Source organism: Barbus barbus (genome assembly GCF_936440315.1).
Source record: "Barbus barbus genome assembly, chromosome: 42".
NCBI lineage: Eukaryota > Metazoa > Chordata > Actinopteri > Cypriniformes > Cyprinidae > Barbus > Barbus barbus.
This window is the reverse complement of record NC_136720.1, coordinates 22,046,315-22,067,935: the sequence shown is the minus strand read 5'-3', so window position 1 is coordinate 22,067,935 and position 21,621 is coordinate 22,046,315. Positions and strand designations below refer to the sequence as shown.

Below are 21,621 nucleotides of genomic sequence, written 5' to 3'. Positions count from 1 at the left end.
CGGAGACGCCACACAAACAGCCAGTCTCGCTTCCATCTCCCCCGCCGTCCACCGGGAGCTGCGAGTGCAACATCTTCAGGCAGGGTGATGACTGTTTTCGCCGCTCATCAGCCAAATAAAAGCCCCTCTGATGCAAATAGCGCTTTGCCCTTGAGCATAATTTAAAGCAGTAATCACCCCTGGAGTCTCTACCGTGCAGATAGCGAAAGCGAGGTGACGGTCTCATTTACACTCCAGCACAAAGAAGCTCATTAGCTTTATCACACCGGCCTGAGACTCCTCCACTACAGTGTGTAAATAACACACGCACAAGCACACACACATACGGTTTCACCAGAGCCACATTTCAGAAAGCTCTCACAAAGATTGACGCTAGAAACAAAATAAAACACGTTTCGATGACTTGCCGTTGTATTTTACAGTTACAATTTCACTATCAGCAGACATCATTTTGACATATAGAGGCGTGCTGCTTCTCGCGATGACACTGCAAGATATAAGCCTCTCCGTGACAGATGTGCGTGCTTCGTTCCTCCCTAGACAACAGCAGGCATTATTCTATTATCGCCACTGAGCTCAGATCCTGGAGTGGTCATTTGTGTTTAGGCCACATAACATGTGACTGTATGGAATTTACAGTGCGCCTGCAGTAGTAACTCCATTTCCCATCGGCCTCTCCAGAGACCGAGCGAAATGTCAAGCCGTGGCTTTGAAAGAGAGATCGAGCGAGGGACAGGACGAGGAGGGGGGATCGAGAGAGAAAGGAACAGAGTGAAATCTGCTGGAAACAAACACTCATGAACATTGCTCATGCTTGGGCGGCACTAGTAGCGTCATGGGGGGGAAACACAGGTCAAAGACATGCAGGTGAAAAACACACACCTTCAGCCTTAGAGTTATAAATGAAATGAGCCACGTTTGCACATTTAGGCAACCAGGGAGAATTTTTTTCTTTTGTGGAATAGAAATATTTATACATTGCAAAGGTGAACCTTTACCTTACGGTGCTTATGTAGTCCATCTGATTTTATTTTTGATTTTTTGAAGTTGTTTTATACATTATTAATCCATGATTTTACAGTTTTATGTATTCATACTTTTGAATTTTTATTTTACTTTGCAAATATTTTATACTTTTTATGCATGTTATTCTGTACTTTTATAAATACCCATCTGTTTTTAATGTATACTTTTTGTATTTTTTATTTAATTTGATACCACTTTATTGATTGAATGGTGGAGAAGGCTAGAGGCGAGTGGGATATTGGGAAATGTTATGACATTTCCCAGTTTCAGACTCTCCTTGTCCATGGCTCAATGTGTTAGCGTATGGGCTAACCGTTAGGCCACAACTCTGAACAGCCGCTTGTGTTTAGCAATTATGTTTAACCTCTGAGTGTAAATAAAACTCCAGCAGTTGGCCAGTCAAGATCAATGACCACTTCACATATCATTTCCTGCTGTTTTGATGTTTTCTAACAGCCCTGCCTGCGGAAATTAATGGCACTGAAATCTATAACGGCCCTCAGGGCAGAAGCTTCCACTGGAGACAAAAGTGACATACTTTTGCTCTGGATTACGTAGTCAAACCACTATTTTAAGACTGTGGAGCAGGTGCTTATGGGTAGTGTAGTTATTTTCCCAAACCTTGATCAACGAAACGAAAGTTGTATTTCTCGAAGCAGGTGATTCAGAGCAAGGCCCCCTAGAGCGAGGAGTCTTTTAGAGTCGCCCTGAACTCAAACGCAATAAAAACATGGTGAGGAAACTGGAGCATCCTGAACCTCATCCTCCCAGTATCTCTGACAGCCTATGACACCACAAACCATTTAACAGAGCTTAAAAAGCTCTCACATGCAGATGCCCGGCGTCTTAAGCTGACAACCAAGAGGCAGGATTTTCTAGAAGGCAGCTTTGGAGCCTTGTGAATTTAACAAGCATGTCTAGTATTACAGTTTCTCTCCGGTTTATCCATGAATAGTAACAAATCAGCCTGTGAAACGCCTGCCTGGGGATGTTTGTATGTGAAGGTTTTCCGGAACAAATATTAAAATGATGTAAATCTGGTTAAGGAGTTGAGGGCTACGATTGCAAGAGCTGTTGTCTCCCCCCGTTCTTCCCTCTTTCCCTCTTTCTATTTACTATGCACAAGGTAGTCAGATGTTGCCACTCTTCCACTTGAATATTCGAATTCCATAATGGCAGAAGAGAGCGAGCGGGAGAGAGATCATATGAGTGGCGTCTGGCCTGGCTCATAGCTCACTGCCCTCAGACACTGAATACATATGTAAGAGACCCTCTCAGCTTGCAGCTCTTCAGGGCTTTTCAACAAATGCTGTAAATAAGCCCAGCCTCAGCTCGCAAATACACAAGAGGCTTTTCAAATGCACGCACATGTCACTTAGCCCAGGCTTGCAGGCTTTCTCAGTGGGTGTTATTTCTGGGGGCTCGTCCGGGACATTGTTTATCTTTAAAGTGTAGGATCGATGCTATATCCCCTCTCCGTCGCTGTCATTTCAGCCCAAACATCTCCATCATGAGCTAAAAAAACCACAGAGAGTGTTAGCATGCACAAAAAATGAGAACTAGCGGCATACACTGCATTGTGCGTGAGAGGGATTGAGCGAACGTGGCGATAAGGAAATGCTGTCGTCGTATGCAAAACATGAATTAAGGTTGTGTGTGAGGCTTCATGCTTGATTTGACGCTAAGCTGATATTGCTTTCACGCTTAAATCTTCCAATGCTACTCCATTTCAATTGAAATGTGATTGTTATTGCTAGAGGTATTTACCAGGAGTTATTTGATGCATGAATTTGCCCGCTAGGCATTTCCTCAGTTGTGTGGCAACATAGGGTGCTTGTCTCGGTTTGGCTTAGCAGAAGTTGCTACTAAAGCAATTAGCTGTGATTTTTACCATGATTAAGAGGTTTTGGGGGGCTTTTATAAAACATTGGCAAAAGCAATATGATCAGATACTGTAAACCAATGTTCAAAGCCAAGTATTGTAGTTAATTTGCTTAACTGCTTGATTTTAGTTGTGCAAATGTTGTCTGTTTTGATATGGCTCATCCAGTCTTATTTTAAATATTTTTTAATAATTATATGTTATATACTTCATCTTGTGTATCTTTTGATTTAGATCACAGTTACTACTTTTTAACAGCCGATGTAATTGTCTAGTTATGGTCAGACATGTTATGAATGGAGTGATGATGCTTTAGGGATGTTCATCAAAGCGTAGAAAAGGGAAAAAAAGAGTGAGACAAGGAGGGGGATTTCTCTCATGGTCGAACTAAGTGAACGACATTGTGATGAATTTTCTTGTTAGGAGAAATTACATCCACTAAGTTGAGCTACCTCAGCATGAAATTGAAAAAGAAGCATTTCTAGGCCATTTCCATTCTTGATTCAATGAAAGATGTAGATTAGCTGTTGGGAGGGGAGGGGGGACTACAAAAGTATGACTTTGTTCACGCTAGGTTTCCGAAATAAACCTCGTAAAAAGCCATATAGGCCTGTCAAAGGGTTTGTTTACGGGAGCGAGTGTAGTCAGGCAGTTAGCCGGCTGATTATAGCAGATACATGGCATGTGAATACACAGAGCCGACGTGTTTGAGTGAACACGTATGTTTATCTGCGTATTGAATGTATCTTAATCGCCGCACGTCTAGGGGTATGTGTAACAATCCGTAGCTCTTTGTAATCAGCCTGAAACCCTTAGAACAGATCTGTCTCTCTCACTGAAACGTTGACTGATAGGCACTGTGTGTCAGGAGGGAAGATAACTCTACCCCAGCTCAGCTCACTCAAAAGGTCAGGCACGCACTGTAATTGGAATATTCACAAGACAAACGCCACAGTTCGCTGGCACACGTAGCCGGGAGGGCCCGGGGCCCCAGCGCTCCTTCAGTGGGGAGGATTGACGGAGATGCATTGGCCCACCACCAGCTAGATGTAACGCTATTAACTCTGCTGATCTGCAGCGCAGGCCAACGCTCATTGAGATGGGCTGGGAAGATCCATCACCTGGGCTGAATGGACTACCGGCCCACCGCAAACTAATGACAGTTGAACACTCAGGTAAATGGAGTGAAAACAATAGTTTGTCTTCGCCTGGACAAGGTGAATAGTTTGTCTTTGTGCTCTTGTAACCCCATTCTATTTTGTGGTGAAAAGCGATAATATCGGAGCACCATTTTTGAGCTTCCTTCAGCACGTATTTTCCAGCTGGAGGAGAAACCGCATATTGTTCAACAACCTGCTGTCTGTGGTTAGTTACACGGTAATCAGGGGTTTTTGCTTTACATTGAAGGTCACAAAGGGGCCAGTCGACCTTGTGGGTAACAGTGTAAGAGCTCGTCGTGGACCACACATACTTTTCACAGCTCTTTTAGAGAGCTGCCAGGAGGGTGATTAGGCGATATATGTACAATTGCCTAAATGAGGATATATCTCATGAAGCTACTATACATACTAACCCTAATATACGCCTAAAAGAAAATGGATTTGCATTTTTAGAACATTCCTACCTAGAGTACATATGTGTATGTTTTGGCACAAGACCCGTGCAGTTTGTTTTTCATCGTGGTCATGTGTATTGCTGTTGAGACCCTGCACAAACACTTCTTTTGTCAATGGGACAGAGATTGGCGTCTCTTTCCCCTTCTGCGAAGAGTCTACACTTTGCCTCTAGCTGTGTACTCTGCTGTCTGAGCCTCTTAATAAGTTCTTGTCAACAAACGCTATGCGAACAAGTCCGTTCGTTCGGCCTGACAAAGGCTCTGTGCTGTTCTTTTCCTTCTTTTTTCCTCCAGCCTCACTCTAAATGAAGTGTGGCATGTGCTCTCTCTCGTCCCTCAATGCAACATTTATAAAGAGGTATTCCTCCGACCGTGTGACGCTCAGTGGCGTGGAACTGCGAAAAAGAGATGGATCGTAATCACTTGAAAAATAAGCCAAGTGCATCGAGCACATGCTAGGAGTTACTCATTTGCTGCCTCACTCTTCCTTTATTTCCTTCGCTGACCTGCACTTGCTGGCACGTGTTGATGGTATAAGTGAAAAGCAGTCTACTTTCTTGGTTGTACCTCTGTAAGGAAGGCAGATAAAAGGCCCAGTAGAGTCACCTTATCTAAACCCAGATGATATACAGCAGTTGAAAGCAAGGGCTTTACCAAAGCCTGCCTTTGAGAAGCAGGGAGAGATCGAATTTCTTAAGTAAAGGAGCCAGACAGAGATGTGGAGAAACAATGTCTGAGCTCCCAGAGGTTTCAGAACTGATCTGTGATGCCTCTTTAAGTCATTTAAGCATCTTTAAAAGGAACTGCATTAGATGTTACCAAATTTTAAATTTTTAAAAAATAAAATGTGAGTTGTTACTGTGCAAATTGTACAGTTTTTTTTTTTTCTTTGCCACAAATGTTTTGTCCACCAGTAAAAAAAATTTGAATCCAAAAGAAATAGCGTTGCTCAATAAGCAAATAATTTGTAAATTGTATGTGTAGATTTGTGAAATATATTTAAATAAATACTTTTTAAATATTTCAGTTTTTTTTTAAAATAATTTTTATAAAGTTAAATAATCAAAATACTTTTTTAAAATTTAGAAATTTAAATTTATAAATTAATTTACAATATTTGTTGAGGCAAGGGAAATGTTGGCAGTGAAATTTGAAGTCTTAGCTGGCCTTATTAAGCAAGCATAAAAATTGTTGAATAGCACACCTTTCCTCATCAAGCTTCATGAATGTAAGTACCATTCATGTTTGTAGCATAACCTGTCAAAGTTTAAAACTAGGGTTAGGGATCGTTCAAATCATTCTAAGTAACAGTAATAGTGATGCTCATCTTAGCAAAAGCAAATAATTAGAGTAGAAATAGTTTTTCTCTCGCTCTTCTATGTACGTTTCTGGATTTCTATGGGATACAGATGTTGTTTTCAGTACGTGGCCCCTGCCATCTAATTCCCTCCACAGGTTGCTGGCGATACTGTAAACTATTATACGTGGTCCAGTGCAAAAGTGCGGCGCAGATTTGCAAGAACCATCCATAACGGTGTCTGCAGGAGGCAGGAACCATATGAATGTTTGTGGTTGCAGTGAACGATGGAAGCCGACTCTGTTTGGCCTGTTATTGCTGGCACTGTTTCCCCAACGAGGGCCATGCACACACACATACACACACACACAGACAGGCACACATTGCTGTTGTCTGCGCATACACACTCACCCTGATGGGCCGGACAGACTCGTGTTTTGTCTCCTTGCACTTGAAAAAATAAGTGTGAGGTTACACAATGACGCAGATCTTTGTTTTCTCTCTCTCCCTCCAGTAAATGCCTGGCTTTCTAGGGTAGAAATGAGCGAATTCATCTCGAATTCACCAGGGAGGGCTGAGCTATGCCTCTGTGTTTACAGTGGCAGAAAGTTAATATAAATTTTCATCAGAAGGGGAAGTTTACACATATGATTCTATTTGTCCTTCATTATTAGCACCTGAGACTGGGCTGGGGAAGCATAATTGTCTACAGACACAGGCCAAATAGATGCAAGGGGAAGGCAAATAAGCACACCCCAAAATAATTTTATGGTTGTGTGTTACAATCCCTCTCCGTGGGATCCTTAATCTAGAAAATCAATAAACAAGAAGCGAGCGAGGGAGACAGAGATGTGAGGCGCAGAGCGAGGAAAGACGGGAACTGCGTATGAGAGATTGAGAGGAAAAAGCCGGAGAAGGAATGAAAGGAGAAAAAGAGAGAGCGCAGCTCACAGAAGCTCATTGTTCTGCCGGTTAGCTCGCGCTTGGCCCTGCAGCTGAGGAGCGTCTCCATGGACCGGCCCACGAGCTGCACACACCGCTGATTTATTGAGTCACACATAAAAACACTCATTATTCCCACATCCTTTTCTCTTGTCTGAGAAGTATGGCGTTTGGCTGAGGAAAAACACTCTGTGTCTGTATCCACAATAACTAAGATCTCTCTCTCTTTCTCTGTCTCGCTCGCTCTCCTCTCCTCATTTTTTATTTGTGTCGGCTGCTGGAATGGATGCTGTGAGCACGCGGCTCATCCTTACTGGACATGTTGTGTCTTGGGCCATTTTCCCACTTGAGTCCTTTTTAAAGAACTAAAGTCAGACCTCACAAGTCAAAGTCATTTATTTGTTACATATGCACATGGTGGATAGACAGAGTTTTCCTTTAGCTAAAGCCAGAAAAAGAAGAAAGTTGAAGACTAAAACAAGCCACAGAACAAAGGGTGATGCATGTTATTTGTAAGGAAATCTAAAAAAAAATCCAAATGAAAGTGGCAAGTTACTAAGTTAGACAAAAATTATCTTTGTATTTACAGAGTCTGGCCTTAAAAGTGGATTCAGATTGTATTGTTTTTAAGATAATATATTACTTTCTTTCTCGTCACATTTTGTTCTAATTATAAATTGAGTTTATTACTAAAATTGTCATTTATTAATTTGTTATATTTTACTTGGTATTAGTTTAAATTACTTTTTTTTTATTATTAGTAGTAGTAGTAGTAGTAGTAGTAGTAATTTTCCTAATCAAAAATATTTGTGATTTTGTTATTATTATTATTAAAAATACATTCATAAAATAATATTAATGCAATTTTTATTTGATCTGATATTAAATAGAGCTTGTTAATTGCTTGAAAATTTAACAATGTAATCACCTGCTGCTTGTCGTGCCATCTGAGAAGTTCTGAGTTTGATGCTATTCAGAGCTTTCATATAAAAACAAAATTCAGTCCAAATTTAACATTCAGGTTGCTAGTTTGAACTTTGTTTGTCTCCATAGAGCCAAATGCAGCCTCAGTCTTTGCAGCTCAACAAGGCCGCCCAGCCTCCCCGATAAGCCCTGGTTCACTGTCGACTGGAGCGCTAACACAGATCACAGCTATGGATGACCTTTGATAAAAGGCGGTCTGTTCCGCCCTTGTGTCAGTCAGCCTCCTCACAACAGAGGTTGGGACATTGTCCGCAGACTGACCTACTGACGTTGTCCAAATGGACCTTTAACGTTTTCAGCTGTCATTCATACTGACGTGCATGTGGCACCCAACGTAGGGCTACTGCAGGGCTATTATGTCCTCAGCCCACGTCTTGTTTATGAAATCCGTGCCTGGAGCGACGCTTTCTATTCATGAGTGGCTTGGCCCCTCATCAGACCCTATGTCCTAAACACACTTACATAACAGATATGGTGTCAATATTTTGCTGTCGAGAGTGGGGCCCTATCTTTGCACAGGCCACGCAGACCACCGGCCAATCAGCTCTGTTTGTTTGTTCAGCTTAAACTGTTTGTCCTTTGTTTTTTCGTGGCAGCCGACTCCTGTCGGCTTGATAAGGGTTGTGCTCTCTCACTCTATCTCTGTCTTGTTGTGCGTGTTTTCCATAAGCCGAGGGTTGACGTGCCCTCTGCGACTGCAGGCCCGGAGATTTTCTGAAGCACAAAACTTCCAACGAAACACGTGTGGCATTCTAATCTAGAGTTGTTCGGGTAAGCTTTGTGTCTCCAAAAAAAACATTGATTGAATTAAAGACATTTGAAGACATTTGCCAAAACACCCCACCCTTGTGGACAAACATTCTCAACAATCCACCATGTTTCCGTTCTCAAACAAACCTGCTTCCCTTAGCTAGTTTTTCACTGTAACATTTGTTTGTCTCGTAATGCATTTGGTCACAGTTGCGACCCTAAAAGCTCGGTTCAAGTGCTGATCCTGGGGAACGAGGATGCGTTTGTAATGATGTGCCAAGCTGCGACTGGCTGCTAATGCTCTTCATGCTTGTTTTAGCGCTGGGAACGTTGCGATGTATTCCTCATTACCCCTGTGTTAAGTCTAAACACAGACTGTCTGGTGAAAGGGGTGAGAGAGTTGACATATGTTTCTTTCGCCTAACTCTTTTTCTCTCCGGTGAGCTCCTCTTGGCTATTAATGTACCCGAGGAACGCCTGTGTAAACGTTCGTGTTTCTTCCCCCCGTTTCGAGTAACAGTGACCAGTATCACCTTTCCCCCTCGACCTCGCTATCTGAAACCAATTACTGCTGATCCATTTGGGCAGAATCATATTTTCATAAGGATTGCGAAGCCCTTGCAATCATGTGTTTGTGCGTGTATCTTCCATGTGCACTTCATTGTACTGAATGTGCAAGTTTGTTTCTTTCTGTTCTTTTTTTTTTTTCTCCCCCTCCCAGTCCTTAGAGATAGATATCAACATCAAATATGTTCCTGAGTGCCTTGTTATTTACGCTCCAGCCCGGGTTCTCCTTGAGCTCCTAGCTCTGAGGAATGTGATGCATTGTGCTGTTTATACAATGTGTGCATTAATGGATGGCAGCCTGCATTTCTTCTGCACAGCAACAAAACTTATAGGACGAAGAAAAGCAAAGCAAAGCAAGCAGCTTCCGTCCAGCAACACTTCAGTGGTTGCTTTGCTTTTGTTGAATCTGGAAAGCACCTAATATGCCTTTGTGTTGCATTCTGGGTTTTTTCGCACAAGGGTGAATATCAGCTGTATAATGCGGTGTTGTCACTAATAAGGAATGTTTTTGTAGCATTACAGGACAAGGACAGATGAAAAATTCTGTTGGAAACATTAAAGGAATAGTTCGGCCAAAAAGTGAAAGTTCTTTCATCATTTACTCACCCTCAGCCCATTATTCCAATCCTTCGTGACTTTCTTTTATTCGTAGAACACAAAAGGCAAAAATTTTTCTGGTCACTCTTCCATATAATGAACGTCAATGAGGACTGAGACTCCAGAATGGCAAAAAAGTATCATTAATAGTACCTCAAACGGTTTGTGTGACATATTGTTATTTATTCGGTCAGTTGCAAAATTATAGTCTTATGGACTGTTTACCATTGTGTTCAGATCATTGAATTCAAGAACCAGATCAGTCCAATTCAAATTAATCTTATAGACTGGTTTGTGAACAGATTCAATGAATCTGATTCTTTTGTTTATGAATCGGCTGTCTGTTCAGTCTGTTCTTTACACAAGAATATAGAGACATTTTAACAAATTTTATGCATTTATGGTGCTTTTTGGTCTTCTGAGACCAGTTTTATGTACAGAAGAGACTGAAACTTAAGCCGATTCATTAACAAACTCTTTAGATCAGGGGTGCCCACTGCCCAACCCTGTTCCTGGAGATCTACCTTCCTGCAGAGTTCAGTTCCAACCCTGATCAAAACACACCTGTCTGTAATTATCAAGTGCTCCTTCAGATCTTAATTAGTTGGTTCAGTGGTGTTGATCGAGTTGGAGCTGAACTCTGCAGGAAAGTAGATCTCCAGAAATATGGTTGGGCACCCCTGCTTTAGATTCATTTAACCTGTTCACAAAACTAGTCTGAATGATTCATTCAAATCATACTTAACTGATTCGGGAACTTTTATTGTCACTGTTTTATTGCAGCTTACCAATTTACAATCACCTTTGTTATTTTGAAAATTGGCCCAGAATAGTCTTCCAAATTTGTTTCACTGAAAACCGAATGAGTTTGGAACGAGGATTTTTGGGAGAACTATCCCTTTAAATGTTCCTCTAATATGCAAAGTGGAGTTGATTACATTCCCCCTTCCCAGCGTTCACATTCATATTGGAAATGCCATTAAACGTCTCCGTCCGTGTGCTGTGGGAAGCGCCACTCTCCTGACCTCTACCATGTATTGAATGACTTCTTTGACTTTGTCCTTTTATTCATCAGAGGACAGCGAGTCTGTATCGATCGGGGCTCGGATAAACATTTCCTCCTGTTAATTGTTGTGCTAAAGCCATTAGCCGACCACTAAAGCCACACAATCACAATCACCGCTTGGATGGGCATGAAATCTCCCGCAATTTACAATCTCATCCACGCGGTCCTGCCGATAATGACTTGGTGAGGGTACTTATAACTCACTCATGCATCCGAAAGTACCACGAGGACCATAACTAATCGATAAATGCATCGTTTAGAATGGAAAAATAAGGCAGGATGATTTGCAGAAACTCTTAGTATACTACTTGATTAGTTAGCAGAACATAAACCCTTGTTTCCCCCCTCCCCAAACCTTACAAGTATGCTCCATTCAAACTGCAAGACTCCGGTTGTTGTCTGTTTGGTTCGTTCAAAGACAGGACAGGACAGGGCAGGGAACTGAGTTGAAGTAGTCCAGCTCCACATCCTGGTGACTGTTTACCATTGTGTTTGAATCATTGAATTAAAAAAATTGATCATTTTATGTAAAGAAAAAACTGAATTTTTGTAGATTCATGAACAATTTTGAACCTGTTCACAAAATTAGTCTAAATGATTCATTCAAATCAGACTTATCTGGTTCTATAACTTTTTGTCACTTTGCAGCTAGCCAGTTCCCATTCACCTTTGTTATATTTAAAAAAAAGTTATCCAGAATATTCTTCATAATTTTATGTTTCAGTCTGTTCTTTAAAGCTATAAAACTGACTTCAGAAGACCAAAAAGCACCATAAATGCATAAAAGTAGTCCAAACGACTCTATATTCTTCTGTACAGAACAAACTGAACAGACAGCATATTCATTCATTCCCAAAGACAAGTATGCCACAATCAAAGCACAAGACTCCAGTTGTTGTCTGTTTGGTTCGTTCAAAGACAGGACAGGACAGGGAACTGATTTGAAGTAGTCTCCTCCACATCCTGGTGTCCCCTGAAGTATCAGACAACGGCTCTGTGTGTGTGTGCATCAGAGGAGACAGATCGATGCTGTTAGGACCCAGCGCCACTGTGTTGTGTTTGTTTACCAGGAGCTCGGAGAGCCTGGCTCCTCACCGCACAGCCAGACAGACAGTGGCAGCTCCTCACCCTGTCTCTTTATAATTGATCAGGGGGATGGCTGCCTTCCCAGCGGGTTAAGACGTGGCAACTTTTCCCCCTATCTCTCTCTCTCTCTCTCTCCCCCTCTCTCTCTCGTTCTCTCCCCCTGTTTGCTCGGCATCTCAATGTACTAGTTCAAACATTGTTCTCACCAGCTGGCAGAGCAGTGCCATATGCACATCCTGTCAAGGCAGCTGTTGTCATGGATACTGGCAAGCACCAGGAAATAAAACAAGCCCTTGATTCTGCTGGTTTTTTTTTTTTTTTTTTTTTTTTTTTTTCTTCGCACCCCTCGACCTTCGCTCTCCTCTTCCCCGACAGATGAAACACGTGTGAAGTTATTGTATTGTTTATATTGCTTTATTTATTTTGTTGCTTTCTCCTTGTGTCGGGGCGCTGAGGCCGTCTGTGGCTGTGTTCACAGAGTCGTTGTTCACTTCTGTCTACGGTCGACATACAACTCCAGGAAGTCTGGAAAGAGTTGCTTTCCTTTGAAGGCGTGTATCAGTATTCCTGTAGATGCATGAGGAACACTGTAAGGTACATCATTTCAACCTAGCTGCCATCAGGCTTACACACATATACTGTAACATGTTTGTTTTTTGTTTTAAGAAAAATATATAATAATAAAAAAACATTTTCTGAAGAAAAAGGAGTGGATGTTTGCTTATTAAAAGTTGGTAGGATGTTAAGGGCGATTGTTAGTGCTATTGCTTTGGAAATGTGGTGGTTACTAAGGTGTTCTGAGGTGTTATCTGAGCATTGATATGGACATGTGGGTGGCTGGGACATTTCTGATGGGTGGTCTGGGTGATTGCTAGTTGGTTGCTTATTGGTCAAATTTAAAAGAGCCCAAAGGATTCACTCATACAATGTAAATCTATGTTTTTTCACCCATTTTTTCACCAACATGCTGGAAATCATTAGTTTGATCCCCTATAAACAAAAAAGTAATGGCTGTCAATCATGTCAGTAGCACAAACTAGGGGGTCAGCCGATTATTGTCGCTTATATTAAGCATTTGATGGTTATCATATTAGTTACTTTCAAAACCGATTTGCCGATAAAATATTTTAAAAGCATTTAAAGAGATTTTTTGTCACAGTCCTTGTTATTCTTAATTTTGACATTAATTTTCATTTTTACACCAGACATATATATATCGGTACAAAATATCAGTTATCGGTCTACTTGAACTGTAATCTGTATCGGCATTAGCCCTGAAAAACACATATTGGTCGACCCACACAGGATGAGTTTAATAATTAGGGTTGAAGATTTGAACAAACCCCTAATACGAAGTATGAACAATAAGGACACTTGCCTTAGCCACCTAATATTCTGTATTGTTGTATGACATTGGAGAAGTAGGTATCTGGAGTGATTTGGCGGAGAAGGGCCGGCATCACCCCTGTGTTCAGGGGCCCGGCAAATGCTCAGCTCCTTGTTAATTCACTCCTGAGGTAATCTGATGTTGATTTTGTCAACTTTAATTACAGCTTCTAGGAACACTTCACATCGCCTGCCTCTACTTCAAATTGATATTATGAATATGCAAATGGGTCGGTAATTTGCAGAGAAGTGGGTATTTCAGCTGAGCACACACTAGACAGGTCAATACCACTGACACTCTCTGTGTGTTTTTTTTCCCTCGTGCTCTTCAGAGGTGCTAGACAAACTGTATTTATCTTTCATCACGGCTTCATGGATTATCATGAAAAATGTATATCTGAGAGATGCTTCATGGCTCATCAACAACAATGAATTGTGTAGTGGATGGAATGCGCCGGGTAGATGTCACCTTTCAGTGTTTGATATTTGAGTGTGCCAGAGTTGAAGGGGAGGAAGAAGGATGGGGAAAAAAACTAATTTTGTGTTTCTTTTTCTCTTTTCTTTTCTTTGCAGGCCCTACAAGCAGCAAGGCAATTACTCCTACAGCAACCAGGCAGTGGCCTGAAATCTCCAAAGAACAACGACAAACAGCGTCCGTTGCAGGTGAGCAGTTCCTCGCTAATCTCTTAAGTCCATCCATAATACATGGCGCTCTGCAAAAGATTTCCTCTGTTCCAGCTACTCTGTTTGACTTGGCAATGTAATTCTGGAGCTGTCAGTAAAATTTCAACCTGTCAGGCCTGCCCTTCTCCAAAAGAAATCAAACAAAATACCTCACACCTGAAACATTTCTGTTGTCTACAGCTACATTATCTCAGCTCCTCTGTTGGGCAACTTGAAATCTCTCCTGGCAAAGATATTGACATATTAAAGGAATATTCCATGCTTAATTGACAGCATTTGTTTCATATTATTGATTAACACAAAAAAAAATATTGATCTGTTCCTTGTTGTCTTTAAAAGGCAAAAATCAAGGTTGTAGTGAGGCAAGTGAATGAGGCCATTTCTGTTATAATTTATTATTTGTGCTATAAAGCTGTTTAATTCAACATTTTTCAAGTCATTTTAGGGATTTTTAAATCACTCTAAAATCATGTTAACTCACATTGTTAATGTTTTGTGGAGAGAGAGTGAGTTTTAACATTTAAAGATTGGGCCCCATTCACTTAAATTGTAAGAGCCTCACTGTAGATTTTGCAAAGTCAAAATTAAACATGGTTAACAAAGATTGAAAAGCTTTTGGAAACTTTCTATTGGATTATTTACAATAAAGTTCTGCAGAAACCAAACAGCAACTCTTCCTGGCTTCCTGTAGCATTGTGTATCCTAACTAGATGTCATTTGTACCCCTCCAAGATAATTTGCTATTATTGATTCCTGCTGGGCCGCATCGCTATTGTCGGTGATTTGGTAAAGGTCACAGCGGCAACGCGCACGTCGCATCCCCTATTACCAGACCTGTTTACTTACCCACTGAGTGCCGATGTGTTATTTCTCTCACATCCCCACAAAACAAACGCGCCGCCTCAAATTATGTAAGCGCTTGACATCTGCCAGGCTCCGTATTTTTAGGTTTAAATTAAGTGCGAGAGAGAGCGTGCCTTCCTCCCTGCTAATAAGTGCTATCAGCTAGCAGTGGTTTACCTCATTAGTACCCCGTGCATTTAATTAAAGGAAGGGAAAATTGGCGTTAACCCTTGTCGTTAATATTTTCACAGAGTTTAACAATGGCGACACCTTCTCCAAGAGTCACACCCTTGTGTATCTAATTATGCGGAAGTTAAAGATTCGGTGCCTTTCGCTTTTAATATATTCAGACCAGTTTGGGCAAATATGGCTTTTGTATTTGGGAAAGTTTTCCTTTTGTTTTATTATTTTTTGCCTTCTGTGCAAAGATATTAGTTGTAAAGCAAAGCCTAGGTGGATGCGCTTTCATGTATCTATTGTAGTTTCTCAGCCGTCTGTATACTCAGAGAATGGATTCTCGGCACACAGCGTGACTGCAAATTGCCGTGCGATACTTACTGAGGAAGCCGAGTGATATTGGATGAGGAAGGTCTGTGATAACTGGTGGCCCATGACCGAGCCCCTGACTCTAATAACACCAGAGGATGGTAAATATTGAATATTTACATTTGCTTATGCCATCCTTGCCTCATGTTAGCCATATGAATCAATATGAATCAGTGCTTGTTGAGTGCTGTCTTCAGGCTGTAGTTAATCAATGCCGTCGATCCTTCTCTTTATTAACTTATTCTGTGCTGTTTTAAATGTCTAGTTAACCTTTATTTCCCAAAAACTATGTTTAAAGAAATATTCCATATTCATTTGCCCAATTAAGCTCAATCAACAGTTTGTTGATACTTTTCTTAAAAAAAAAAAAAAAAAAGTTCAAAAATCACGATTACGGTGAGGTATGTACAATGGAAATGAATGGGGCCCATTCTGAAGCAGAAATGTGAAGCTTATAATTTTATAAAAGCAATTCTTCTTTTAAAACTTGTGTATTATTTGAGCTCTGAAGTTGTTTAAATCTTAATTTTTACTGTTGTTTTAGGGTTTATGGAGGTACATTGTCATAGAAATAGTTGTAAAATTGGATATAACTTTACACAGGTTAGAAAGCAGTTTTTCACACTAAAATCATGCTAAAACACATCTTGTTCTCGTCTTGTGACTGTACTATTGAAACCATTCACCTTCGTTCCATTCACCTCCAATGGAATATTAATTTAAATATCTTTTTGATCGCTATGCTTTTAAATGCTTACAAAAACTCAATTCAGATCATGTGCGTGTACTTAGACATGCCAAGTAACTAGCATTTTGAAAAATGACTTATTTACATAAAAAAGTAAACGCCTGCTCGTTCCCTGGCACTGATGAATCCACCCCTTTCCCTGTCCAGGAAGGGCAGGGAAAGTGATCCATAGATCATGGCGTATAAATTATTTCCTGCACGAGCATCGAAGTGCTGCAGCTCACGGTTTTAATTACTTGTATTAGTGTCTAAAGCCTGTCGGCTGACTAATTCTATCCAGCGCTTCATCTTGCGCTTTTGACGTGTTCAGAAGCCGCTTTTCCACATTTGCGTAATGTGACAGGTCTATTATTACCCCGTAAGCCCAGAGGAGAAGTCAATAAACACCTATTTCTTCCCCGTAAATCCTTGTGCCTTCTCCATGCTGCTTACAAGGATTTCCCAAGGCACACAACAGTCCTCTCGCATCATACCGCCTCTCCCTCCGAGTAGCAATATCTCCTGCGCGTTTTATACACTGACATTTAAAACACAAATAAAAAGCGAGAGGACGAAAGGGAAGGGGGATTACAGAAAGCTTGCGCGACTGGCAATTGTGTCTCCTGCCCTCTCAATCAGCCCAGCTGCCATTCTCCAATTATATGCTACATGCCGGTTTGTTTGTTTGGCTCTGTGTGCCGCCCAGACGTCTCGTCCTGATGGCAGGATGGGCATTTAGCAGTGTGAAAACACATGTTAGCAATACTGAATACTGACGAAACAGCGGTTAGAAGCTAACAGGAGGATGCTGAACAAACAGAGGCATGTGGGTGTGTTACAACGGGCTGTTGTGGCGATATAATACAGCTGTCTAGGTGTCAGGAAGGTGTTTAAAGAGGTAGAGTTGACCTCTGACCTGTTGGCGGTGTGGGCTCAGAGAGCGATATCTCAGCATTAACAAGGTCAAATAACCAAACAAAGCAATTTCAGCTCACTAGGGTGCAACTGCGGTACACTCTACAGCATTTGCGTCCGCGAAAGAAACATACGGCCAATACTTTGACCTTTTTTTGTTCATTTTAAACCCAACCGGCTTTGCTAATGTAACTTTCACAACCAAACATCCTTCCGGAGGCTTCCTCGTTCCTGCGTTTGGGAAGGACGGCTGAGCGGCTCGTTGCTCGCGCGTATTCCAAGACGAGAGAGAAGTAGCAGATAGCTCAACCCAATCACTTCCTGAGCAGTGAGCCATCCTCAGAGTGTCGCCAATTTAAAGGTCAGCGACGCGCCGCTCATCTGAGCGTCAGACTCCTGCGCCATGTTCCTTAAAATTCATCTACTCAGACCGCCAACTGGAACCGTGCACAAAGCCGCTGGAATTTATAAAAGGAGACTCGTGCCCTCATATTAACATTGATTATTAACAGCGTTCACCCAACAGTAGGGTTGTGCTCCATTCAAAATTACAAGAATTTGAATTGAGGTAGCAAAACAGAATGCAGAAATGCAATTTGAATGTAAGAGAGAGTTAAAAAAATTGACATTCAAAGAAGTCAGTAACACTGTAACTTAACTAGTGTGACGTGGCAAGCAATGGATGGCAAGTAAGATGTGGATCTAAATGCAAGACTTTAAATAAAAAGAAGGAAAGGAGGGAACCACAATAAAACAAGGGATATTTATATAGGCTGGGTTAATGAGGGTAACAAGAAGACAAGACAGAACAGGGGAGACAATCAAGGGGAACAAAGGAACTACAAAGAGACTACAAAACTGGCACAGGAAACGGAACAGAATTACAAATTAAAAGTCTTGATGGAAAGTTTTGATAAAAGTTTAAAAAGCATTGAAGTTTGAAAGTTTATAGGCCTCATTGGTAGAGGTTTGTGTTTAGATTTCCTATCATTTTTGAGCATTCCAGTAAAAATTCCATTTCAGTTTCTGTGAGGTATGACCAATTCAGTTCAAATTCCAACAAGGTTCAGTCACTCCAAAACGAAGGAGGAGGGAAAAATTGTGATCTTTAGTAACCAGGAAAGCATCCTCCTTTACCCCGGATACCTGAACTAGTGGGCAGCGTCTGTAAATTGCAAGGGATTCGGTTTGCAGGGGCTCACATTGCAATGCAAAGGAAGTTGAAGCACAACCCTTAGGCAAGAACCAGTGGAACGGTGGGAGTGGGGGAAAAAAATAGTGCCATGGCACCTCTTTGATGTAGAAGCAACAACTGTACCTTCTGACAGAAGATGCATGGGAGTAATAAACCAGTTCCAGCAGCCCTTACACATGCAGTCTGATTACTCTGGCCAGGGTGTTAATTGGATCCTAACTGGCAGATCTGATACGTGTAGCCCGGTGGTGGGAAGTCGTTCCAAGTGATGAACTATAATTCAGCGAGCTGCTTGAAGCTTGTGTAATTTACTGTGTGTCACTTGACGAGGAGAGCGATCCAACAGACTCCCTATTACCTGCGACATCACAAAGCTTTCAAGAGAGGGAAGAGGAGGGGGCTGATGCGGAGTGAGCGAGAGAGACAGATTTCCCTGTAAATGCCACACGATGATCCGTTTCAGATATGGTAAGAAACATATTTGAGGAAAACAAAGGAAGACAACTTTCAGACTCATGTAGACTTCGTTCTTATCTTACAAACTATTGAAGATCATATTTGGTTGATTTTCTTTGAGCGGTTTTGTAGTACGAGATTTACTCTTCCTCTCATAGTTCCCTTTAGAAAGCCCATTAGGCTTAACTTCCTGTAGTATGCATTTGATCCCTCCCTACATTGACAAAAATGAAAGTGTGGTTATCTAAATCTGTGTGGAAGATCCGTTGCATCCCTGTTAGCTCAAACAGAGGCCACATCCAATCTATCATCATTTGAAGTGCATTACACTTCCCATACTGTTTAGCTGAACTGTAAAATAAATCAATTTAGGAAAACATTCCTGTAATCTACTTAACTCCGATCCAGAGAGCATCCGCATTGATCTTTTAATCCAAGTGATCACTGTGTGAGTATGTGTGTATGTATGTTAGCGTGTTTCAGGTTTAGATTAGCACAAGTATGTTTATATTGTAAATGGCTCACAAATCAGTGAGTGTGCGTATTGGTTGTCCCCAAGTAAAGCAACTCCATCAATAAACCCTTGACTGTGAAGCCATTAATTAATGACTGAATTAGCAACCCTAGCTTTACCAAAGTGGAAAGGTCAGGATCTTTTCCAGAGTCCAAGAAAAGCCCCATTCCTTGAGAACGAGAGAAATTGGGGAACATAAGTATCTCTGGCAAGTGGTTCTTTAAAGTGGCCCCATGAGGGACCCCATGATCAGCCTGAATCATCTGATCCAGAAACTTCTTTCATCAAAAGAAATCAAATCACTTCTTACAACATATTTTAGCTAGTTTGCATTTATTTTCATTATAGTTATTTAACACGGCTCTCTCAGCCATTGTTGCTGGAAATACACCAATGGGACATTTGATGTGTTTTCAAGTACTGCAGGAAGGCTCAAGTCTTGCATTTTTTGTTCTTATGATGTGGAGTTGACCGTCGAGACCCGTTTTGGCATAGCGAGAGCCCTGTAATGATTTGCTCGTTCTTCAGGAGGGCCACTGATGTTTTCTCATCACTGACCAATTTAAAGCCATTTTTTCTGCTTTCTCTCAGGTGCTTAGCCTCATGGCTCTAAAGAGCAGGTCAATGGAGATCAGCTTGTATCTATAGTTTTCCAATAGAAATCAAAGCTTCATGGATTGTCATTTTTGGATATGCTTGTTGTTTAAAAGGAGAGTGAGAAACACATGTCAGTAGATGATCTGTAAGTAAATTTTCTCACAGCACAAGTGCTTCGAGTGCAGACGATTGAAGTTGATGCTTTGATTCATGAAGAATGCCATTATCTGAGAAGTTTTCTAGCACTCGTTGGGTTGCATCATTGCCTCTCACAGTCGTATTCTTCATTTGGCATCCTGCGAGGGGAAAAGACCCATTGTCTGTGACTGTTTACGGCTCGACCCTTCAGCAAACGCTCATTAATTATGCCCCGTCTTGGCGAAATCATTTCGGGGAGAAGCAATTCAGCCTCTGTTCCTTTCAATTCACCCAGCTTGTCAATCATCGCCCCCCGCAGTATCCCGCGGAATGGAGGTGTTATATTCCGCCAATTATCATGTCATATACTCGAAAATGTAAATGAACGTGTGTGTAAAATTAAATTTATGGGTTGTCAGTGAAGAATAAGAACCAGGAGAGCAATTACTTATCTGCTTTCATCTTTCAATCTCTGATATATCATGCAGAAAATGCCGCCGTTAAATGCTGGAATTAGCATTGAGCGCGACTCGGAAGTGAGTGGGCCGAAACTTCAACTTTGTCTCGTCTTTTTTGTTTGGAAAAGCGATGAAATGAAGATGTGTATGATCCGTCGATCTGCTAAAAAGCTAATGAGAGGCTGAGGGGCATATCCTGATTTAATTTTATTTCTCGTCGCCTCATTTTGAGTCTGTCTTTGGCAAGTTCAAGGCGAAAATACAACACACAGTCAACTATGGTCGATAAATAAACTTAGCGAATTGTTCTGAAATTTACATGTTTATTATACTCACCGAGTGCAGGCGAGTTGATCGTTCGTTATTCAGTCCGTAGCTCATTTAAATATACAAATAATGGGCGTAATGAGAACATCTCCTCTTGTATTTTCATGCTTTGGTCTTTATATTGTCATTTAGGCCGGCGCAGAACCCTGGCTGAACCTGGGGGTAATTACACATCACAAATGTGTCTTACGGTTTAATAACATTGAAGGTGTAAGCATACATTTGCATAATTACATGCAGCTCTTTAATTTGTGACTTTTTTGCTTTGTTCCTTTTGTTTTTTTTCTTCCGATACCTCCTCCCTCGTCACACCTTTTCTCCCCAAAGAGAGACAGACAGAAAGGAAGGAAGTGTTTTTGTGTGTGCGCTTCCCTCCGTGGTGGTGGTGCTCGTTGAGTTTTGGGGCCAGTCTAATGAAGAATGGTGCTTGGATTTGTTTGAATATGAATATGAGTGGGGATGGAGTGTGACCTTCAGCTCCGCTACTCAGTTCATCAGGATTAGTCAAGCTTGGCGCTCAGGAGCGCTAATGCATAATGACTTCTAAAATGAAAAATGTGTAGTGACCATGCAAATGTCTCTGCTAATCAAAGAGGGGAACCTGAGCTGGGCCGAGCCAAGAGACTAAAACAAGGACGTGTCAAGGCCCTGAGAGCTCAGACATACGGAAAGCAATCAAGCAGTCTTGATTAGCCGGCGCGAGGAGTTGCTCGGACCCCTCGCGACGTCTAATGGAGCCTCACGTCTTTTTCTCAAGCTCAGAAACCACAACAATAGAGATGTTTACCTGTCATGATGCCAAAGGCTCGGCTGTCTTGATGATAGACAGCATCTGTCGAAGCTGCTCTGTTGGACGATACAACATGCAGCATGCTTCATAAAGTACAAAGAATGCCCTGAAGAGTCAGCTGTAGACAGGTGTAGCGTCCAGGAAAAAAAAGGAGGGGAAAACTGTTTGTCTTTCTCAAAAAGCATTTGTCTGGCAATTATTTTTATTCTGTTCATTGTGCAGTTTTAGACACG

The 21,621-nt window shown here is 41.4% G+C and overlaps 1 protein-coding gene across 1 annotated transcript in view; it reads left to right on the top strand.

The window, feature by feature from the left end:
• Positions 1–21,621, top strand: part of LOC306861905 (forkhead box protein P2-like) — a 98,768-nt gene that overhangs the window by 48,278 nt on the left and 28,869 nt on the right. Inside the window, exon 5 of the mRNA XM_079404387.1 lies at positions 13,772–13,861. Coding sequence (XP_079260513.1) covers positions 13,772–13,861 — 90 coding nt within the window. The remainder of the gene's footprint in view (positions 1–13,771; positions 13,862–21,621) is intronic.